This window comes from Capricornis sumatraensis, chromosome 6 (assembly GCF_032405125.1).
Source record: "Capricornis sumatraensis isolate serow.1 chromosome 6, serow.2, whole genome shotgun sequence".
Taxonomy (NCBI): Eukaryota; Metazoa; Chordata; class Mammalia; order Artiodactyla; family Bovidae; genus Capricornis; species Capricornis sumatraensis.
In genome coordinates, this window is record NC_091074.1 from 100,544,602 (window position 1) to 100,569,428 (window position 24,827).

General features: G+C 39.1%; 1 protein-coding gene across 1 annotated transcript in view; it reads right to left on the reverse strand.

Annotated features, from left to right (window-relative positions):
* The window catches only part of GRIN3A (glutamate ionotropic receptor NMDA type subunit 3A), a 194,266-nt gene extending 169,793 nt beyond the window's left edge, over window positions 1–24,473 (reverse strand). The window contains exon 1 of the mRNA XM_068974563.1: window positions 23,775–24,473. Within this exon, the coding sequence (XP_068830664.1) occupies window positions 23,775–24,473 (699 nt within the window). The remainder of the gene's footprint in view (window positions 1–23,774) is intronic.
* Between the last annotated feature and the right edge of the window lie 354 nt (window positions 24,474–24,827).

The following is a 24,827-nucleotide window of genomic DNA, read 5'->3' on the forward strand; positions in this document are numbered from 1 at the left end:
TGACCCTCAGCGACCCCATGGACTGCAGCCTACCAGGCTCCTTCATCCATGGGATTTTCCAGGCAAGAGTACTGGTGTGGGGTGCCATCGCCTTCTCCGGTTGGTATATCTAGCTTCTTCCTATTGTTTCCTCAGCTCCAGGGATAGTATCTCCTTTAAGGATTTGCTATCTTCACACCATAGAGTTCTCTCATTATCCTTCTAGTCACCAGACTGACAACTCTGTACCTAGTTGATTATTCATTATAGTAAATTTTCTCTCTTCAAATAAGTGGTATGGTTTCTATTCCTTGAGTAGCTCTCACTGATACACTTAATATCTGATGGTTTATTTAATCATTTGGACTGTTTAGAAAGATCTTGGTTTTGAGATGGGGGCCTTTTGAACCATATAAAACAACTTTCTGATTTTCACCAGCTTATCCAGTATTGACATGTTTAAAACAGTTACCACTCCAGAGTAACAGAACTAGGTGGAAGTTATGACACAGACAAGGCAGCCAGAAGGAAATAGCATGAAGGCATGGATAGAAATGAAATGATTGATTGCTTGTTCAAACCAAAACTACAGTGATGGATCACCATTCTAGAATTTATCCATAAAATTCCAAAAAAATTCAGGAAATAGTCTGATGTAACATTTCTCAACTTCCTATTAAAATATTAAATAAGGCATAAAAATATGAAAGCTCACAACTTTGAAAACTTTTATTAACAATCAACTTATTGCTAGAATGGAAAGATGTTGCACAAATTGTAAACTAGGGGAACCAGAAGAAAAGAATATGAAATTACTATTGTATCTGAAAATAATAATACCTAACATTTCTTGAATACTTAATATATACTTAATATATGCATTTCTTAATACTTTTAATAAATTATTTCATTTAATCTTCCTTAAAACTCAGTGAGGTAGATCTTATTATCTCTATCTTATAAATGAAGAAATTTAGGCATAGAGAGATTAAGTGATTTACCTAGCTACCTTTCACTAGTCAATGGCAGGGATAGGATTAAAACTCAGGCAATCTGGGTCCTCTGGCTTTTAACTCCTATAATGATTATCATCTCTTCCTTTCTATTACTTAGTTCCATTAGAAGAGTCACCATGGCCTCTCCATTGCATGAGTTCTGCTTTTTGAGGTAGTCAGAATGACATTCAGTTACATCCCTCCTTGGATTAGTATTTTTAATTTCTAAATTTAATAAAAGAGATATTGCATCTCCAAGAGGAATATGGGAGAAGTTTAATTCCCACAAGCAAAGTACCACAGAACTTAGCAGGATCAATACTCTAGCAGACATGCAAAACCTACTGCTATAGTTTTATTTATTCATTTATTTTTTCATGTACGTCATTGCTTCTGATCAATGATTCTCAACCAAGAGGGCACATCAGAAACACCTGGGAAATTTTTTACTCACGGGCCTATATCCCAAGATTTTGAGCCAAGAGGTCTAGAATGGAGCCACGTATGTATTTTGAAATTCTGATGTATTTTGAAAAGGTTGCCTAGGTTGAGGAACTAATTAAGAGTCACTGGTTCATATTATCAGAAAGTGACTCAGCACATTGGCTAATTCAGAGAAGCAGATTCCAGCTTGGTTCAGCAGAGTCACACCACATGCTTGATGATTGTTAAAAGACTGAGCTTTGGTTTAGGCAAGGGGCACAGCAACTTCCTGTCTAGCTTTATTTATTAGAAAAGGATTCAATCAGAACAAAAGTGAATTCAAAGTAAGGCAACCAGTAGTCTTTGTCGGCAGACAGATTGATTTCCTATTGTTCTAGAATAACAATACCTCCTCCCACCCAAGAAAACAAGGGCCCTATTGAGATGCTGCAGAACAAAGAAAAGACATATTTCAAAAATATTTTGTTTTAGAAGCCAAAATAAAATTATAAAAAAGAAGAAAACCCACAAAACCCTGACATTTAAACATTAAGAAGGATAACATGACTTTATGAAAAATAAGTAATTCACAAGAGGAGAAATACTGAGATTAACAATAAATGGGATGAAAAAGAATAGTGTAAATGGAAAGAAACAGGGAATTAAAAATCCAACAATAGATTTTAAATATGTTTTGGAAGCCTAAAAGGCATGAGAACTATTTCAAAGCTTCAAATTACTGATGTGTCTGTGTTCATTCACTCAGTTGTGTCCAACTCTGCGACCCTATGGTCTGTAGCCTGCCAGGCTCCTCTGTCCAAGGGATTCTTCAGGCAGGAATACTGGAGTAGGTTGCCATCTCCTACTCCAGGGGATCTTCTGAACCCAGGGATCAAACCCACATCTCTTGTGTTTCCTGCACAGGCAGGCAGATTCTTTACCACTGTGCCACCTGGGGGTTCCTTGAATTACTGACATGGAAGACAAAATTTAGAAAAACTTTCAGGATACAGAACAAATGGAATCCTTTTCCATTATTACAAGAGCTGTAAATAATGGTAAAGGATGGGGAAGGACTGTGCATCTAAGTTTGTACTCATTCAGTTCCTGTTTATGCCAATTGTCCTATGTCATTATTAACCATTCCCTCCTTTTTCATTTTTAAAACTGTCCTGGTGTGAATATAAACTATTTGGTCACCTTGCTATGAGCAACAAACCTCAGAAATATGGTGTACCTAAGACAGAAGAAGCCTTAGAAACAAGAACAGAACATGTGCAGAATAGGAACATGTACACAGGAACAGAAGGACTATTCAAAGACATATCTGCAGAAAAATTTTTGTTTTTGTTTTTTGAATTTTATTTTATGGACCAGCTTCATTCTTCACAAAATCAATAAACAGCAAACTGTGCCTAGACATATCTGCAAAAATATTTTAATAAAACTGTCAAACATTTAGGAAGAAAGGAAAGAAAAAAAGGGAAAGAAATAGATTTCTCACTACTGCTATGTTAGATGCTCAAAGACAATAGAGTGATACCTAACTGTATTTGTTTGGAAAATAATTTTATGCCTTGTCAGTTGTCTTTTATCTGTTAAAAAATAAACAAAGCCAAACTAGGATATATAAGGGTGTAGAAAATAAAAATAGGCCATTCATATACCCCATGTGAAAAAGATCACTGGAAAGACTCCAACTAACTAGCGCTTATTTTCCCTTTCCAAGAATCTATGCTGTCAATAATCTACTAAACGGACAAAGATTCTGTGAACAAAGATTTGCATTGCAGAGCACTTTATTCCACAATAATTGTTTCTTTGACAAAAATTGTAAGAAAAACTTAAATGTCAACATTCTAGGCATATCCAACATTCTAGGCTTGGGATAATATGCAGCTAATAAAATAATGATGACAGTGAGTTTCCCATGACTTGGAAAACACTAGCAATATCACATAAAATAAAAGAATCTGAATAGAAATTCTCCACATTAAAAGTTCTATATAACAAACACTAGGAGAAATACCTCAAGATATTTGAGATAACTAGCAAGAATGAATGTTTCTGATAGTGAAATTAAGACCTTTTTTCTACACTCATATTTTCTTATTTTATAATTAGAGGTAAATAAAACAGAGAAATATGAGTTGTTTGAAGTCTGTGGTGACTTGTAAAAGATTCATGACATGAGGCAAGTGAGTAAAGCAGAATACAAAACTGTACGTTTACAATTTCAGAAATTCATCCGTTCATCCCTTAAAAAATATCTGAGTGACCACTATGTGCAAAGCACTATAATAGATCCTTGGATTATAATAGCAAGTAAAACAGAAAACACTAACTTTAGAGAGACAGAAACATGAATACACGAGGACAAACACTAAAAGGAAAAGTATGTTAAAATGGTGAGATTATTTCTTTTCTAAGCTCTGAATACAGTGTCCAATATTACCATTGCATTGTTTCTCATACAAACATGATAAAAGTCAATGAATAACAAACTGCAGTTAATAAAGTAAATAAATGTGTACATATGTATGTACAAATGTATATGTATGTATGAATATGATTATATAACTACATAAGTAATATGTACATATTACATACATATATTATGTAAACATATGTATATTTATAGAAATACTACCTAAATATAAGTAAATATGTATACATAATAAACTAAAGTAAAAGCAACCTTCCTAGATCATTCTGGCCCAGAATTCTATCAGGTTTTTGGGAATCATCTACAAGAACTCTGCAGACCATTTGCTTAACAGCTTTCGTTTCACAGTATTTAGAATCACTGAACCCACAGTAGAGGAAAGAACGCCAGTGATGAAATACAAGGACATTTTTGTATTTTGAAATGACATTTCTCACGCGTCCCTCTTATAAAGTACTTCAATCACTTTGTCAACACTATCTCATTATAGAAAAGTTTTCAGTTTTCTTAAAAAAAACACAAAATCAAGGGAGTTGTCAGAGTTTTGCCATAACCTTGCTTTTCTATAGTGCCTGTTAAATTTTAACGTAAGAGAACAGAGGCTTAGGAAGATAGAAAACAATGAAGCTAGCATATTTAAAAAAATGAATACCTACTATATGTCATATGATATTGCTAATCTATTTGAGAGCAATTATTCTACTTAATCAGTACCTCTAACACTAGGAGTAGTTATTATCATCTCATTATCTCTATTTTATGAGTAAGGTTTCTAAGATTCATTTATGGGTACACCTGGAATGGATTACATTCATTATCTTTTAATACCTATTTTCCCTCTTGTTCTCTTGCTTCAGATGAAGGTGGCCACCTCTTCTGTATAATAGGCACATATTCTAGTTTTTCCAAACTGCACCTTTAAGCTGCTGTACCTGTTATGGTTACAGGCCTATGTCACTTCCTCTTGCTTATCCAGTCATTGAGGCATTTCTAGTTAATACTTGCCTACTCAAATGTATTAACATTTCTAATCCAGAATGATGATCCTGAAGCTCTAGCAAGCCTGCAGATTATTACTATTTTTTTAAAAATAAGCTGATTTCTTAAAAAAAATCAGCTACTTAATTCACTTGATATATAGATATTTATCAAATCATCATATTCTGTGCTTTAACTATCTTACAATTTTATATCAATCATACCTCAGTAAAGTTAAACAAAAATGAATTAGTTATCAACATTTAAGGACAATTTTGGACTTCCCTGGTGGCTTAGACTGTAAAGAATCTGCGTGCAATGCAGGAGACCCAGGTTCAATCCCTGGGTCAGCCAGATCCCTGGAGAAGGGAATGGCAACCTACTCCAGTATTCTTGCCTGGAGAATTCTATGGACAGAGGAGCCTGGCTGGCTATAATCTACTGAGTTGCAAAGAGCTGGACATGACTGAGCAGATAAAACACACACAAGGACAATTTTACATTAAAAAAAATCCACAATCTGGCTTCCTTTGAAAAAACAGAATATTTGGCAACATCCCATGAGTATCAGCTTGTTGGAGGTGAGTGGTGGCTGACTACCTCCCTCAGAAAGATTAGGCTCTATCCAGTTATCTACAATTTTTACTACTCCTGATCATATTATTTGGGGGCTTCCTAGGTGGTGCTAGCGGTAAAGAATCCACCTGCCAAAGTAGGAGACATAAGAGATTAGGTTCAATCCCTGGGCTGAGAAGATCCCCTGGAGGAGGGCATGGCCACCCACTCCCATGGACAGAGGAGCCTGGTGGACTGCCATCCATAGGGTCCCATAGAGTCAGACACAAGTGACTTGGCACAAGTGCACTGTATTATTTGGGACTGGTTTTTCACATTTCCGTTAACTTCCTGGCTCCTATATGAAATCTGAATTTGATACCTTGCCCCAGGTCATTGAGTCTCTAACTGTGCTGTGGATACATAAAATTCACCTGGGGGAGATTCTTCAAAAAAAGAAAAAAAAAAGCTGGCATCAGGTCACAACGCACAATTTAGTGGAATTCGATGAATCTAGAATCTAGACTTTAAAACTACTACCTACATGTGATTTTGTTTCAGGTGGTACCCAGTCAAGGTTTGAAAATCACATTAGGGAAGATTCTTAGGATAAGTGGTTCCCAAATATAATACTCAGAATCACCTGTGGACACAATCACCTGTGAAGTTGTTTGGTTTTTGGATAGATTTGTATGCTCCAAATCCAGGGATTCTGATTTGATAAGTCTGAGAATCTTTATTTTGAAAAGCTATCTGGGTGTTGCTAACACACAGGTGGCCACCACTCTGGGGGCTGAAAGTCTAGGGAATTACACTTAATGACCGAAAAAACAGTGAGTACAATGGGAAGCTAGGAATTTTGTTGTTGTTCAGTCACTAAGTCCTGTCTGACTCTTTGCAACCCCATGGACTGCAGCATGCCAGGCTTCCCTGTCCTTCACTATCTCCTGGAGTTTGTTCAGATTTATGTCCATTGAGATGGTGGTGGTGTCATCCCACCATCTCATCCTCTGTCATCCCTTCTTCCTATTGCCTTCAATCTTTCCCAGCATCAGGGTCTTTTCCAATGAGTCGGCTGTTAGAATCAGGTGGCCAAAGTATTAGAGTTTCAGCTTCAGCATCAGTCCTTCCAGTAAATATTCAGTGTTGATTTCCTTTAATATTGACTGGTTTGATCTTCTTGTAGTCCAAGGGACTCTCAAGAGTCTTCTCCAGCATCACAATTTAAAAGCATCAGTTCTTTGGTGCTCAGCCTTCTTTATGGTCCAACTCTCACATCTATACATGACTACTGGACAAACTATAGCTTTGACTATGTGGACATTTGTCAGCAAAGTTATGTCTCTGCTTTTTAATATGCTGTCTAGGTTTTCATAGGTTTTCTTCCAAGGAGCAAGTGTCTTTTAATTTCATGGCTGCAGTCACCATCTGCAGTGACCTTATCCAGATCTGAACTTTTGTCTGATTCCCTGATATTTCGCTTGATAAGAGATAACAGAATAAAATATAATTCCAGGCTTTCTTTCTTTTTCACTAATGATTATTTCAAGTAGCTTTATTTTTCATTAGTTATGGACAGGGGCATAAAAATAGACAGTTCTAGCAAGTTCCTCAGAGAAGGCAATGGCAACCCCATCCTGTACTCTTGCCTGGAAAATCCCATGGGCAGAGGAGCCTGGTAGGCTGCAGTCCATGGGGTCGCTAAGAGTTGAACACGACTGAGCGACTACAATTTCACTTTATTTTTCATTAACTCTGAATTTTTCTAATTTTACAGGTAAGTCAGAACTCTTGGCTACACAATATAGAGACATTGGCTGGGGAACAGGGGTGAGAATTTAAGAAAGCAGTGACCCAAAGCCACAAGAACAACATCACTTTTCTGGCCTCTGTGGTCTCCAGAAAACTTAAAACCTATTTGGGGAAAATGAAGGACATGAAAAGTTTAATAGGGTGAAGAAATACTTTTTCTATTTCTTATGAAATCAATTTCCTCAAGGTCTTACTCTTCCAGCTTTGTTCTACATAACAGAGTAAATTCTAGGTGGTCATGAACTCTATCTACTTAGTGAATGAGAATTCTTTTTCATAAAGTGGGACACTTCTTAGTTCACATCATCCACACTTTGACAGGTGGAGAATTTTCCACCAGTGTTACTTAGTTGGGTTACACTGGAAAGGATGGAAATGGACCATTGATTCAGTTTGATCAACAGTCACTGAGCATCTATTATGAGCCACTCACTGTGCTAGGAGTTTAGGGTTCAATTTAGTGGAGGAGAGAGACACATATATCAACAAATAATTATTAGGCTATGCAGCAGATCTAGAAAAGAAGAGTGTTCAAGGCAGAAAAGTGATGTAAAAGGGAAAGTAACAACCTGCAGTGGGAGAGGACAGAGCACAGGGGATATTTAAGCAACATTTTGAAGGCTAAACGGGCTTCCCTGGTGTCTCAGATGGTAAAGAATCTGCCTGCAATGCAGACGACCCCTTGCAGAAGGGAATGGCTACCCACTCCAGTGTTCTTGCCTGGAGGATTCTATGGACAGAGGAACCTGGAGGGCTATAGTTAGTCCATGGAGTTGCAAAGAGTCGAACATGACTGAGCAACTAACGCTCACTTTTGAAGGCTAATAGGAGTTTTAGGCAGACACAAGGGGAAAGGGATTCCAAGCAGTGGGAGCAGTATATGTCAAGGTTTGGAACAGCACTGTGCAGAGTGCTTGGGGTAGGGGGTGCTTAGTATCTAGAAGAAATGAGGTGCTAATCTAGAAGAAATGAGGAGAATAAGCCAGGCTTGGATGATGACAGGTCTTGAGTGTCACATGAAAGCTGCTTAGAATTCATCCTATAGGTTAGAGCTTGGCTGTGTGGGTGGCTACTGAGAGGATTTTAGGTGGCTTGGGGGGCTCGACATTAAAAAACTCTAAATCACAAAGTGAGAAAGTTAATCCCTTTTCAATTAAATGTTTAATCCTTCTGCTAAATCAAGGAGAAAGCCTCGGTTTGGCTTTAGTATGTGTTTAACACTTCTCTAACACCTGGAAAATTTCACTTTTACAAAAAGGCTCAGGCAATTCTACCTGGCTGGAATTGCTTTGTTTTCACTGTATACTTATTTTTACAATTAACTTCTCTTTATGGCAAGGGATACTGGTTTTTCATTAGTGTCTTGATAAAAGATCTTTAAATATAAATTTAAAGAAAGTTAATTTTCAAAACAGCAATAGGTGATCACAGATGTAGCAGAGACTATGAGGGCAGTACATGAATGCATAAAGTTTGGAAATAATGATATCTTGGGGAAGTAGGGAAAGTGTTTAAGCAGTGAGTGAACCACTTCTCTTCTGACAGCACCTTGGAGAATATACTGGAGAAGCCAAGAATGGAGGCAGAGAAGTCAAGAATGGGGATCACAGAACTACTCTAGGCACAGGTGGTATAGGCCAAGGTTAGCCTGTTGGTTTATTCCTGATCTTTCCTAGGGTTACATCATCACAGGAGGGGGATCCTAAGCATTTCCTGGCCTGAGCTGCAGCTATTTCTTGATGAAGATCTTCAAGTGGCTGCTGCCCAGCAAGTGTTAAAGGCAGACTTGAAATGAAGGTCAGAATGAGATTTAATTATCTTCTAGTTTTCTAACCCATGATGGAATATTATTGGGAAACCGATGTGATCTAAAAACTTTTAACTAATGGATTTTTACGAATATAAATAGCAGGCAATTTTAGCTTTAATATTTTATTTCCAAAGTGTCTCATTCTAATCTGTGTCCTGGGTGTGGGTCTCCTATCCTGTTAGTTCATCAAAATCTCTCCTTCCCCCTTAAGTCTAAGATAGGCAGCAGAACTATGCAAGCAGTTAGGACGTTTTTAGTCCCTGTTTGGAAGATAGGAAACCCTCCTCTTTCCTCCCTCTCCAGCTGCTGCTGACCATTTAGGAGTCACAATACGACCACACTGGGAAGATCCCCTGGAGGAGAGTATGACAACTCACTCCAGTATTCTTGCCTGGAGAAACCAAATGGATAGAGGAGCCTCACAGGCTCCAATCCATGGGGTTGCAAAGAGTCAGATGCGACTGAGGTGAGTTAGCATGCACAAACGACCAGGCTAGTTCAATGCCGGGTGATAGAACATGCGCGGGCTGTTCCCACTGCCAAGAGTGCCTGAAAAGATATGTCTTGGCTTTTTCAAACTGGATTAGAATCATTTTCTCAAAGAAAAAGATGTTTCAATAAAAATGCCTCTCATCTGTTTTTAAAATTTGAATGTACAAAGTATTTTTATGTATATTAACTCACTGAAACCCCTATCAATTCTTTAAAATAGCATGGGAGGCCCTCCATAAATACCTGTTTAATGAGTACTATTGATAATTTATAATGGAAGAAACTGAGGTTCAGGGAGGTTACCAAAGGCGTTTTCAGATGCTTCTGGAGCTATAATTTGAAGACAGGTCTTCTGGTTCTCCTCCTCACTCCACATCCCCTTCATCTCAAACAAAAGAGCTTGTTACAGAGAGTGTTTGGTGCCTATAGTACTACCAAAATCAGAATTCTGTGCTATTATGATCAAACAGGGTTTTGTGGTCTGGTCTGAGGTCTTAACAGCCACAGATAACATTGCTTCAGTGGAAAAATCAATTTTGAATTGGAGATTGATTCATCTGCAAATCACGACAACTTGGTGTATATCTGTCTTTCTATATAGATATATAATAGATAAGTGCTTTTTAATATGATGATTTACATTTATTGATTTTTTAAAAAATATCACATTTTAATTCCTAGAAATCTTATATTTTCTGGGCATGTGTATCTCAACAGAATGTCACAGACCAGAAAGAATTATCTTCACCTGCTTGTGGAAGCCCTTGAGGACCAGGTTTTGTAAGACTGGTGATGGTAATTGATCTGTGTTTTTCTGGTTTTAGGGAAGGCATGTCAGAATCTTGGGGGTGGGGGATGGAATGCTTTTTGAACAATATCCACAAAAACTAGAGAATCTGATATGTTCTTTTAAGGCTGGTAGATCCTGTTCCAATTTTGTGAATCAGTCCTGTAGCAATTGTTATTAAGGTGTGAGTTTCATCCATTAGGAGTGTTGAGGAGTGAAAAAAGAATTATACTATTGCCATAATGAAGTGTCTTTTGAGCAGTGGAGAGGCATTAGACTCAGTGCAGTGTACCTTATGTTTGCTGAATGAATGAAAGAATGAATAAATGAGTGAAAGTTGCTTTGCTTTAAGAAGATTTATCTAGAAGCAGTGTGCAGAATGGTTTGGAGGAAAGGAAGTAGAGATATTAGGGGGCTATTCAAGAGTATTGGCAGGAGCAGCTAGTATCTTGTGAAAATCAGAAGGAAGAATAAGGTAAGGACATGCAAAGCATACTGAGGAAGGCAACAGATGCCAAGAAAAGGGAGGAGCTAAAGATGTTATGAGAAATATTGTTATAGGTGAGAGAAGGTACCATCTGAGGATATCCTTACATATTTTGAGTTTAAGGTAAGAATATAAAGAGAGAGATAACTGGAAATTCCAGTTAGAAATTCTTGCTGTCACCACATGCAAAAAGAAAAATTCAGGAGTCTAAATCTTGAGAATGTAAATCTGGTTATTGCCTCACTATTTATACTTTCTTCTTTGAAACTGTGAATTTGTTAGCAAATAGTGTTATAGATGGTAATAAGGATGATCCATTTATGCAGCAAATAATTATTGCTATGCTCATTCCTACCTCAAGGCCTTTGCACTTTTGCTCTCTTTGTTTGTAATGCCTTCCCCTCAGAAATTTGCATGGCTGATTCTTTACTTCTATCAGTGGTACAGTGTTACCTCTTCAGGCAAGCCTTTGTGACTAACCATTGTCATTCTCTAGTCTTTTACCCTGAGTTATTTTTCTCCCTTGTGCTTGCCTTTATTTAATAATACTGTATTATATATTTATTTGTTCGTATGTCTTATTGTCTGCCCCCCTCACTAGAATATAAGTTCTTTTGAAACAGTGGCTTTGCTATTCTATTTCCTGCCGTATTCCAAGGTTGTGTTGAGAACTTCACTTGGGAGGCTGGTCACTGCTCTTTGGAGTAAGGAAGGTTGGAGGGGAAACCATTCTATGTGGGTGGAGACAACTAGACATCTGGAGAATGTGGGCTAAGGGGGGTATAAGGAACACAGTCCGATGATTTGATCAGAGTGATAAAGTCACAGAGAGTTCAGGCTAAGTCCTGTCATGGGAAATCAGAACCATGTTCAGGCAGAAGTTACAGCAGGGCAGAGGAAGACACTGCTCTCCAGAGAGGAGGATGGAGCAGATGTGAAGTGAGAGCCCGAGAAGAGCTTCTGGGCCCGAGAGAAAGTGAAGAAGAGAGTAGCTGCCCAGTACCTTCCCAGTGATGCAGCCCAGCTCCCCTTAAGCAATTCTATTCCTTGTCATCTTCCTGTAGTTTTTCAGCATAAACCCATTATTTTCAAGCCCATGGAGTGAGTTTTCTGTTGCTTAAAACCCCAAGCCCTAGAGAGCAATAGAAATGTCCAACAGAACTTGTCCAAGAGAACTTGCGTGAAGATGGAAAATGTTGTATATCTGTGCTGCCAAATATAGGAACCATTACCCACATGTGGCCACTGAGCGTTTGAAATGGTTTTAGAGTGCCTTGAGCAACTGACCTGTAAATTTTGTATTATTTTCACTAAACTTAAATGAATATAGGGTTAGTAGCTATCAATTGGACAGCACAATAAAAATAGAAATATAGATCAATGGAATAAAATAGAAAGCCTAGAGATAAACTCACATACATATAAGCACCTTATGTTTGACAGAGGAGGCAAGGATAATACAATGCAGAAAAGATGGCCTCTTCAGTAAGAGGTGCTGGGAAAACTGGACAGATACATATAAAAGAATGAAATTAGAACACTTCTTAATACAATACACAAAAATAAACTCAAAATGGATTAAAGACTTAAATATAAGGCCAGAAACTACAAAGCTCTTAGAGGAAAACATAGGCAGTTATTCTCTTTGACTTGAATCATAGCAAGATCCTCTCTGACCCACCTCCTAGATTAATTGAAATAAATACAAAAATACACAAATGAGACCTATTAACTTAAAAGCTTTTGCATAGCAAAGGAAACTATAAACAAGTTGAAAAGACAATCTTCAGAACAGGAGAAAATAATTACAAACAAAGCAACTGACAAAGGGTTAATCTCCAAAATACAGAAGCAGTTCATACCAGAAAAAAAAAACAACCCAATCAAAAAATGGGCAGATTTAAACAGACATTTCTCCAGAGAAGACATACAGATCACCAATAAAGGCATGAAAAGATGCTCAACATCGCTCATTATTGGAGAAATGCAATTCAAAACTACAATGAGGTATAGCTCACACCAGTCAGGATGGCTGTCATCAAAATATCTACAAACAATAAATGCTTGAGAGGATGTGGAGAAAAGGGAATCCTCCTGCACTGTTGATAAGAATATAAACTGATACAGACATTATGGAAAACAGTATGGAGATTCCTTAAACTAGGAATAAATCTACCATATGACCCAGCAATTCCACTACTGAGCATATACCCTGAGAAAACCACAACTCTAAAAGACACATGTACCCCAATGATCATTGCATCAGTATTTATAATAGACAGGACATGGAAGCAACCTAGATGTCCATCAATAGATGAATGGATAAAGAAGTTGTGGTACATACATACAATGGACTATTTATTACTCAGCCATAAAAAGAAACAGATTTAAGTCAGTTGTAGTGAGGTGGATGAACTTAGAGCCTCTTATGCAAAGTGAAATAAGTCAGAAAGAGACAAAGAAGTATCGTATATTAACACATATATATGGAATCTAGAAAAATGGTACTGATGAAACTAGTAGAGATGGACTTGTGGACACAGCATGGGAAGGTAAAGGTGGGACAAATTGAGAAAATAGCTGACATATGTACAGTATCATGTGTAAAATAGATGGTTAGTGGACACAGGGAGCCCAACCTGGCACTCTCTGATGACGGGGCAGGATGGCAGGGGGAGGAGAAGGAGACTCAAGAGGGAAGGGATATGTATATAATTATGACTGACTCTCATCATTGTACAGCAGAAAGCAACACAAAATTGTAAAGCAATTTTCCACCAACTAAAAAATTTTTAAAAATTGGACAGTCCAGCACTATGGTTATTACTACAAGGGGTCAAATACAAGAAGCACAATCACTGAAAGGCAACGAAGGGACTAGAAAAAATGAAATAAAGAAAACCACGATGCTGTCACAGAACTCAAGCAGAGGGTGTTCCACAGCACCAAATCTGTAAGAATGTTGAGGAGGATGAAGTAAAGTCCCATTAGTAGCACTGTCATTTATCCTTTCATGGTAAAAACTTAGTCCAAATAACAGGGGTAAACAAATCAGAAAACAGCTCATTCAAAGGCAAACTATCAAGCCATTAAAAAATAGAAAAAACATTGATGATATGGAAAGATGTTTATAATATATGTTAAACAATTTCATAAAATGACATGATCCCAATTTTATAACACATACATATGTCTAGAATTCTGGGCTGTGGGTTTATGAGCAATTTTTATTTTATTCTTTGGCATTTTATTTATTTATAATTTTTTTATAATGAGAATAAAGGAACAAATGATATGCTTAACACAATAAAACGGCTACATCTTTTCAAGCTGCATTATAAAACAAAGTGATAGTAAATATAGCTACTAAAAATAATTAACCATCCTGCATTTCTAAAGTTATTCACATTTTTCTCCCAACTCCTCTAGATACACACTGTGAGGTGTGTATACTTTAAGGTCAGTTCAGTTCAGTTCAGTTCAGTCACTCAGTCGTGTCCGACTCTTTGCATATGACTGCAATTATGGTGGCAGAACAGCAGATTGTTGGGAATTCTTAGAAGGCAAAAGATCTTTTCTTAGCTGGACTAACCTAGATGTCCCATGGTCAAAAGACCAGGAAAAGAACTAAAAGCTTCTTGGAGTCCTTTTCTTGCCTTGAGAGGTGGGTGTCTTGACAGGGAGGCCTGGCGTGCTGCAGTTCATGGGGTCGCAGAGTCGGACACGACTGAGCGACTGAACTGAACTGAATGACCACTAGATGGCGCCCTGTACTTTCAACCAGGCGAAGGTACATTGGCTTAATTTAGGCTTGGATTTGCCATTTATTTTGAGGAGTACACGGAAGCATTTCCTTCTGTGTATAACACACTGTATGACATGACTCAAACTAATTCCTCGTATAGCATCAAAACAATAACAGCTCTCTATCTGAACCTATTAAATTCACAACACATAGAAGCAAATTTTTTGTTAAATGGAATCCCTGTTTAAGTACCTCTGGCTGGGACTGAACAAATAGAATTTCACAACTGAGCCAGATAGTAATTCTATTAGATAAAGGCATGCTGAGCATCCAACTTCGTTTATGGAAATAAAAATTTTTATTTTTTACCTGGCGAGTATTCATTCAGGTTTTGTTTGGCTTTGAGTTGAGGCTTTCAATAGAAAAAAAACACAACAGATTCTATGCAGTCAAAGCCTTGGTACTGACAGTTTAGCTAATGACCACCCCTAACTGAGGGGACAGTAGTGACAACCCATGTCTAAGTCATTCCTAAGAATGCTACTGAAAGATCCAGACAGAGCCATTGTTTGGAACTGTACAGGCTCAGCGTTTGCAGAGCCTTGAAAATACAAAGCTAGGCTCAAATATAAAGGAAAATACCACCCTTTAATACAGAAATTCCACCAACTCAGAATGTCCATGCTTTGAAAGCCATGTCAACTCTGACTTCAGAAAAATTTTTTTTAAAAGGTGAATTCTTTTTTTCTGTTCTTTGATTCCAGTGTACAATTGGAGTGACAATAAGGCTTTCTTTACTTGTATCCAAGTGTTTCTAAAAATTCTAAAGCATTATCCTTGAGAGAATAAAATACATTAAAAAAAAATGTTACTCAAGGATATGTCAGGACACCCATGGGGCAGCAGCACATATGCATTACTTTCGTAATCAGAAAAGTGACGCACATTTTAAAAGTCCCTGAAAGCTGTAAATGCATCAAACAATTTGATACAGTCAGGATTCAATCAAACACAGAGTTTGATCTATAGATATCTTTTGTAATCCTTAGTATGTAACAGAGCTGTGTGTGTATGTGTGTGTTAGTCACTCAGTCGTGTCTGATTCTGTGTGACCTCATGGACTGCAGCCCACCAGGCTCCTCTGTAGACTAGGATCCTGGAGTGGGTTTACATGCCCTCCTCCAGGGAATCTTCCTGATCAGGGATTAAATCTTCTTCTATTATGTCTTCTGCATTGGTAGGTGGGTTCTTTATCATTAGCACCACCTGGGAAGCCCATGTAACAATGCTGCTGTGCCTAAACTTGGATCTAATACATGCCACAAGTTAGATCCGTTAGTATGGATATAAAGCCTGCATGAAAAAAGGGAAACTTGTGAACCTTAAATCCACATCAAGTTGAGACTCTCCCCTTTCTAAAAACCCTCTTCTCCCCCCTCCCCCAAGAAGCCAAAACTGTCAACTGTGTCATGCTTCTACTGTTCCTTAAGTTTAGTTTCTGGGAACCTGTGAGAAATTAGGGTAGTAGGTAAGGCAATACTTGTGAATTCCTCACTAATATCAACGAATAGAAATAGAACATTATTTTTCACCTCTGTAACTGCTCCAAAGATCCAGTCATTCAGAATCCATACAAAAAAAGCAACTGGTCATCATTCACCTCATTGATGACCAAATTTACACATACCTAACCTAAGGGTGCACCTCAGTGAGTTGGAACTCTAAATGGGGTTTCAAAACAGCAGCATCTGTTTGTTTCTTAAGCTTGGCCCACTGGAATCAGATCTCCTAAGTTTAAATATCATCTGCATACTGAAAATGCATTTAGAAGTACTCTGGAGAGAGCAAGCTAGAATATCTAAGCTTTCATTCTGATTATTTTAGTTTTCTATTAAGTTACGCCAACACTATGTGCTAAAAGAATGATCATTAGAATAAAAATACACTGTGGTGTGCTTAGAACTTTGCATACATGATATGCAAACTTTACCATATACAATCTTCATTGTAACTTTATGAGACAGTCATATTTTGTGGATCAAAAATTGAGGCATGGAAACATCAGGCATGTTTCTCAAGGTATGATATCTAGAAAGCTATAGAGCTAAGATTCAAACATAGGTCTGTGCATCTCAAAAACCTATTCTCTTCACCTCTAGCTTGCATTTCCTCCATTTATATGTTATTATCGTCTGATTTGTAAAATAAACACCAACTGTACTGCTCATTTCTCAAAATAATTGTGAGGATAAAATTGAAAATATGGATGTAAAAGATAAATTTAAACATATTCTACAATTAATTTATTACTGTAATCTTTATTTTCATATTGAAGTATTGAAAGCAGTAGTGAGGAAATGTGAAGACTTGTCTTTTTTCTCTTATTATTATTATTTTTTTAAATTTATTAATTTGGCTGCACCAGGCCTCAGTTGTGGTACATGGGATCTTTAGTTGTGGCATAAGAGGTTTTTAAACAAAATTTTATTTATTTATTTGGCCACACCATCATGTGGGATCTTAGTTCCCTGACCAGGGCTTGAACCCATGCCCCCTGTATTGGGAGCATGGAGTCTCAGCCATGGACCACTGGGGATGTCCCTCTCTTATTTTTAATTGTGTAGGTAATACATACTTATTTTTTGAAAAAAAAAGCATGCATAGGGGAAAATCTGGACTTCCACCATTCACTTACAATCATATTTAACTTTTTAATAAAGTTCTAGACTTTATATTTTATAGAAGGTCACTGCTGCTGCTGCTGCTGCTAAGTCGCTTCAGTCGTGTCCGACTCTGTGCGACCCCATAGATTGCAGTCCACCAGGCTCCCCCGGCCCTGGGATTCTCCGGGCAAGAACACTGGAGTGGGTTGCCATTTCCTTCTCCAATGCATAAAAGTGAAAAGTGAAGTGAAGTCGCTCAGTTGTGTCCAACCCTCAGCGACCCCATGAACCGCAGCCTTCCAGGCTCCTCCGTCCATGGGATTTTCCAGGCAAGAGTACTGGTGTGGGGTGTCATTGCCTTCTCTGACAGAAGGTCACACTTTACATAAAACATATACATTTTTTATTCTGTGTCAATAAATATATCTTCATTTTGAAAGGGTACATAGCACTATATTGTAAAGTTATATTATGATTCATTTAATTAAACTATACTGGATAGTTAGTGTAAAATATGCTTTTAACCATCAAACCTAGAAGTAGATGTCACTCTATTTTATCTTTTTTTCCTGCAATAATTAAAAAGCAGTGATGGATTCTCAGATTATAGGCTGACAAATATACTAAATTAATAGGGAGGTTTTAGTATTTTTTCCTCTTGGTGACCTCTCACTTTCTGTAAGGTATAGCTCTTCCTGTCCTTTTACGTTGTCTATACCTTGTTGTTTTCCTCACAAGACTGTTAAAGGGATGTTATGAGCACATTTGTGAAGAAGCCTTGAAAAGCAAAAATTTTATGTAAATATATATGACTGGATTTTTTCCCTAAATCTATGTCTCAAATGAATAACAATGAGGCATAATTCGTCCTCACCAAAAGAAAAGTCATCCTGCTTAATTTTTTACTACTTGAATCCTTGAAGTTTTATCTCTACAGACAGATCATCCCTGGCCATCCAGATACTACGTTTCCATGGTCAGTTTCCTCCAACTGACACAATACCAGCCGAGGTCAGTACGATCATCCTGTTCCCTCAATGGGGGAGAAACACTGTCTCCCCTGAAAGTGTCTGAACCTTTTATATTCTGGAGAGCTGCAAGTCTAGCTGATGTAATAGGTTTAGGGGAAGATGCCTGGCTTACTCCTTGTTTACCTTTTCTCCAATACTTTCCCACCATCCCCCATAGGAAAGATCTGAGAAAGAAATAGTGGCTTAAAGATTTCCATTAGTTTGTTATTCATGCATTGACTCAAGAAGCAATGTGACAGACGCTGAGATGTTCTTTTCTTCCTTCCTGCCTAGTTAGAGATTTTGCATCCCATTTTTAGTGCTGTGCTGTTTCTTTACTCTTTTGTGTATGTGAGTAGCAGCAGCTAGACTAGGCAGGAGAAAAGAGAAAGAAGTCATCTCTACATTGTGTGGTGCCACTAAAGTGTGCAATACCTTGCTATGAGAGCTCCACAGTGTTGCTTAGGGCAATGATACTCAAAGCAGCTAGTCTGCCAACTGTTGCCTATCCAAGATGAGCTAAGGAGCTTGTGCCAGTATGAAGCAACACACTGCTTTGTCCAGAAAGACTTCCCAGGAAAATAATTTCAGATGAGCCAAACTGTGCGCTTAGTGGTGTGGCAGGAGAAGTTGGGGTAGAGAGATTAGACCCTGTGGCCATAGTCTCGTGAGCAATCTACTATAAGTTCTCCTATAGAAGATGTATGAGAGGCCAACGTTTCTGGAAAATGTTATTGGGCATCTTATTGAAGCTTCTATGGTAATAACTAAGGCTCTAGAAACTGCATTGACGATGTGCATTTATAAAAATTTGCCATTGGTATAGAAACGGTACCTTTGGCATGTCTTCTAATCCCAGGCAAGAGGGTAAACTATTCAGGAACACAGTTGTTTGGCAGGAGGTGGGTGCTAAACCCACCTACTTTTAAGAGAAATAAAATGAGGGAGTGGGTATAGAGTAAGGTAGAAGATGAAGACACATTACACTGTGAATCAAATCTTATTTTGATTAATAACAAGTAATGGAGAATTAGTGGTGAATTATGACTGGGATGATTCTTATCAGATCAAAACCAACACCTCTCTACTGGTTATTTAGCTAACACTATAAATTTTTTTCACAGTGCATCACTTTCTTTATTTGATTCACACAACAACTCTGTCAGACTGGTAAAGTCAACCTTCTTTTGACTGACAAGCCTAGATGCTCAGAGACCAGAGGCACTTCCCTAAAATTCCATGGCCTGTAAGAGGCAGGAGTAGACTGAATCTTCTGAGTACTATTTAATATACCTTCCAGTAACTGTGCTCATTTAACCAAACTGATTGGTTGAGTGGTGGCTCAGATGGTAAAGAATCTGCCTGCAATGCAGAAGACATGGGTTTGATCCCTGGATTGGAAAGATCCGCTGGAGGGAATGGCTACCCATTCCAATATTCTTGTCTGGAGAACCCCATGGACACAGGAGCCTGGCGGGCTACAGTCCATGGGGTTGGAAAGAATAGGACATGACTGAGTGACTAAGACTTGCTACTTGCTATTCATCAAATACAAGCTAATGGCACAAAATCCAAGGTGACTTCTGCCACACCAGAAGATAAAACAGGAAGGAATTAGACACCAAAATTGGTCTTCAGTTGATTCAATCGTAAGTTAACCCCAAGATGTAACAGCCAAGGAGGTCAAGACCCAAGATTCTCTATAGACTCTTCTATGGCAGTCACAAAGGAAAGGGGGCAAGACAGATTAACTGCCCAATGAACGGTGTTTGCTAGTGTCTTCTGCTCTATTTATCTAGAAAAATAAGTGCTATAAAAATTTGCCAGATTAAAAATAAAAACTTCCAAATTAGTTCTAGGTTTATTTTTCAAGAGTCTATACTGCTAAGAAAAGTTTTGCATCACTTGACGTTTAATTTGAAATCATTTATCTTCAAGTTAGCAATAATTAGGTGCTACTATCAGCCATTCATCATGAATTGTAGAAGAATATGTTTCCCCCAAGAGAGAGGACAGTGCCTATGTGCAGAAAGTCAAGAAAAACTACCACAATTGAGAGCAGATGTTTTAAAAAGAAATGTCCTTCATTTGTCCCCTCACGAGGCAGGTAAGTTATGTTGTGATATCATTGTTTTTCCCCTGTACCATACACAAGTGGCACCATGCTAGTCAAATTCTAATAAACAGAATTTAGTACTTATCCCTGTATTATAAAAATGGACCATCCAAAACACTTACATTCCCATGGAAATAAACATATATTAATTAGTTGGCATATATAGTTCATGATACACATTGTGGACGGTACATTCAGTGAGAGATGAAAATAGCAGTGTGGTCTCTTTTTAATTGCATGGGTTTGAATCTAAGCCAATTATATTACTCCATTAATTCTGCCTAATGAAACCAATATGGAATTAACATGAGATACATTTTAGAAAGAAATGTGTCTCTGTCACTACCTCAGCAAGTAAATTTTGAGGTGTTAACTTTGGAGAAACTATACAAAACTCTCCAAAGAAAAAGTAGTAGGGGGTGTGAAGAGAAAGAAAGAACTGTAGGAACTTACAGTAACAAACTTAAAGTAACTTAAATGTAACTGGATCCATGTGCAGCATCATTATTTGAAGGTCATAGGAACAGAATTCGGTTGGTCTCAAGTGTAGATTTGGGTGTAATAAAGTCAGAATTTTGGGGATGGAAAGTTACTTTGGATCAAAAGTTACTTTGACCTTATCCTATGTGTAATATTGTATTAAGCTTTTACTATGTACTGATATTACACATATGATTTCCAAAGCAGTATAGCTAAACAATCTTATTTTTAACAGATTTCCATGCTTGAAGGAAGTTTGTTCCATTCAAGCTGATGGACCTATGTGTTTATGTTCTGAATGAATAGTATATTGAAATAAATGACTATTTTCAGGGGGTAATCATTTCAGTGGTATCTCCATTCAGGAGTTGTGGCAGGATGTGATCCAAACCATTATTTATTAATTAGGTTTCATATAAAAAGATCAGTAGCCCAAAAGAAAGTGGGAGAAAACATGTTGCTGTTCCTGCTCTGAAAGCAATTTTGATTTGCATGATTGTGTGGACAAGTCCACCCTCTTCTAGAATCCTTTATTTAGGCACTGGCACAGTCAACAAACTAGGTCACTGGGCAGGAGAGTCTAATAAGGACAGTGGCTAATTTAAGCCAAATTTTTTTAATGTGTAAAATGACTTCAGCATGCTTTTATATTTAGAAAGTTTTTTTTTTTTTTAAATCCCATCATTGTATTAGATAAAATTCCACTTTTCAGGAGAAGCCAGAGAAAGATCAGTTTTTATTTTTGCTGAAAGCAGATGATGGTCATATCCTAAAATTACATATTACAGTGACTTGGCATTGAGCTGGACATTTTTAATATAGAACATTATAGAAAGACATTTAAATTATATACTAAAAGTAAGACAGGTTAGATATGTTTGAAGTTAAAATACAAAGATAGATAAATGAAAGAAAATGTCCTCAGTTGGCCAAACTAGATTTGAGTCAAAAACAATAATTCCCCCCTTTCAAGATGTGTGCCATGAAAGTTACAATGACAATAATGATTTTAAATACACTTCTGAATTGAAATACAGAAGCAAATGTGCTTGACACAGTATTTATTTTATTGTCAGCTTGCAAGGGTTGTCCCTGGAGGACTCTCTGCCCTCCAATGGTCCTAAAGCTTTGAAATTGACTGATTCTAGATGATACTTCACAGTTTCTCTGGTCTCCTTACTGAAGTGTGCTGCATACCACAAAAATTCATCAAGGAGCAGAGACAATTTCACTTCTAACTAAGGAACACTAATTTGGGGGGAAATTCTTGCTATTTAAGACTCCTGGCAAACAATCTACAAATGGAAAGGAGTCTGGAGACTGAACAACACTGTTAGCATGTATGAAGTATTAGGTAATAAGGAAGCAATGATGAGAAGCAAGTTATGCTGACTCTTGCATTTGTTATGTCTGATTCTGCATATATATTAATAATGATACACCCCTATGGATGCAATTTCATGTTTATAACACTCTGGCTATTGGCAGCATTGTGCATCTGTGTTTCCCAAGCCTTCCCATCTGCTGCCTATAGTCATTCAGATTCAGGTGACAGAAATATATTTTAGCTTAAAGTTAATTAGTCTGCACTCTGCAGATCAAATCTCTACAGTTCAACATTAAATAGGAATCTTCTGGGCAACAGCAGAAAGCAGCCTGAACCCACCTTTCCTAAGATTAAAAATGTTAAGATTCATTTTTCTAGAAAAAGAAACCTTTAGTACTCTCTTCATATATTATGCATAGATTTGATCAAACTTTTCATATGTATTTGCTCTTACTCATTTTATTTCTTATCTCTGTATATATATCAAAGTGGAAGAAGAGAGATTAGAAATATTTTTTCCGGCTACAGTGACAGAGTGAAAATGATATAGAGAGAAATTCTCCCAAGTCTGGACTCTTTTACTAATATACCAACCAATGTGGATCAAGCCTCTGAACTTTCCTCAATTTCTCAGTCTTTAAAATGGGACCAAAGACAATTAACTATTTGTTTCATAAATACTTTGTGCAATGCTTAGTAATGCTTAATATCTTACTAAAAAATAATGTACAAAATGCAGAAAGCTCCCATTGCTAAGAGGACCCTGCCTTTAAAAATATATTTATCTTATTATTAATTGTCAACAGTTAAATTCACAAATAGCTTCCTCTATTGAAACCACACACACACATTTAACCCACAGGAAACGAAATCATTAGTCTTCTTTATTTCTAGACAATTGGTGCAGAAATGGGCTGAGAACACAACTAAATATAGCCAGTTTCTGAACCCACATCACATAGAGAGAGGGTAGGGACAAAGACACAGTCCCAGATGAGTCCTCCCATCCATTTTTCCGGTATCAGATTATGTTTTTAATGGCTTTCAATATCCAAGACTAACTACCAGACTACCTATTGCTTCTGTACTAATTGCAGATTTCATGTTTACGCACAGGAATTTAGAGGGAGGTGTTTTCTTTACACCATGGCCTAAAGCTCAGGGAAGTCGTCCAAAGTCAGAGAGGGCAGGTGCTCTTTCTGACAGTTGCTTTCAGATTTCTTCCGGGGACTGAACGACTCTGGCAATCCGGGCTCTTCTATGCCCATCCCCCACGCTAATCATTAGAACCTCGATAGCTCTCTACGCTCCTGAACTTGGGACTTCAACTTCCATCGGGTAACCACTAGGTTTCTCCCAGCTGGTCAAAACGTGAAGACTTTTTCGCTTTTTCTCCCACTTTCTTCCTTCCCGCTTGCTACCTTTACCTCTCATTTTATTTCCATCTGAGTTTGAATATGTTTTATTTTACTTCTACTGAGATCCTCCTATAACCTACGGATATGGTCCGATTCTCAAACAGTATCAAAGTTGTAAAGCCCCACGTCCCTAAGGTCTTTACCCGGGTTTTCCCTCTCCGCCCGCCACCCATCCTCCCTACCCCAGCCCCCGCTACCGTCCCGGCCCCTAGTGGCGTCCATCTCCACTCCAAGCGTCAGACTCCTCTCACCTGACTCTCCCGTGGGAACTCGTAGCGCACGATGCTGATAACTGGAATGTGCAGGACGGAGCTGACCAAGTCGAGCTCCATCATCTCCCCCAGGCTCTGAGGGAAGGCGAGCAGCGCAGATACCCCTTGCACCACCACGGTGTGACACACGCTCTGCAGAAAGGAGAAAGGGTCACTGCTCCACGGCGAGCTAGGGGAGGAGAAGGGCAAGAGGGGCAGATCGCCCAGGCCCGCCTCGATGGCCATCACTACTTCCAAAGACAGGTTGTAGGGCAGCAGTCCTTCTACTCGGTTCAGGTTGTCCACGGCGAAGAGGAGGGCGTCCCGAGGCCAAAGGGTCTCGGCCCTGGCGCCCTCCCCCGGCTTCCGTGCGCCCAGCGGCCCCCGGCCATGCAGGGCGCTCCCCAACCAGCGTGCGCCTGGCGAGGGCGCCGGGGGCAGCCAAGTCCCTGGCTCAGGTTCATCTCGCGGGGCGCCTGTCCGGCTGCCGTCCGGGGTGCGGCTGGCCGCGCGGGGGGCCGTGGTCCAGGGCTGCAAGTGCACCGCGCCCACCCTCACCGCGTGTCCGATGCGCTTGAGGATCTGGCAGGGCTGCGGGTGCGAGGAGGAGCCAGGCACCCCGGCCAGCACCAGTGCGCAGGGCGGCGGCAGCAGCAGACAGACCCTGCTCAGCAGCCACCACAAACTCAGTCTCCTCATTACTGAGACCCGCAGGGAGAAAGCGCGCCCCCTCCTGCGCCCGGCTCACCCCGCTGCAGCAGCCGCCGCCTAAGGTCTCCGCCCCCAGGTCCCGCGCGCCGCTCACTCGGCTTGGCGAAGCGGTGGCAGGTGCTGGAGCGGACTCTGGGCCATCCAAATGGGAGGCTAGCGCGCCCTCGGCAGTCTCAGAACCCGCTCCCAAGTCCCTCCGCCTCGCATCCTCTGCCCGCCCGGTCCCTGCGCCGAGCGGGGCGGGCGGCGCTGGTCACCCGCGGCTTGGGCGCCCGTTCCCTGCCCGCCCCATCCGCAGGGCGGCTCGGGCACTGCGTCCGGTCCGGCGGGGAGGCTGGGCTG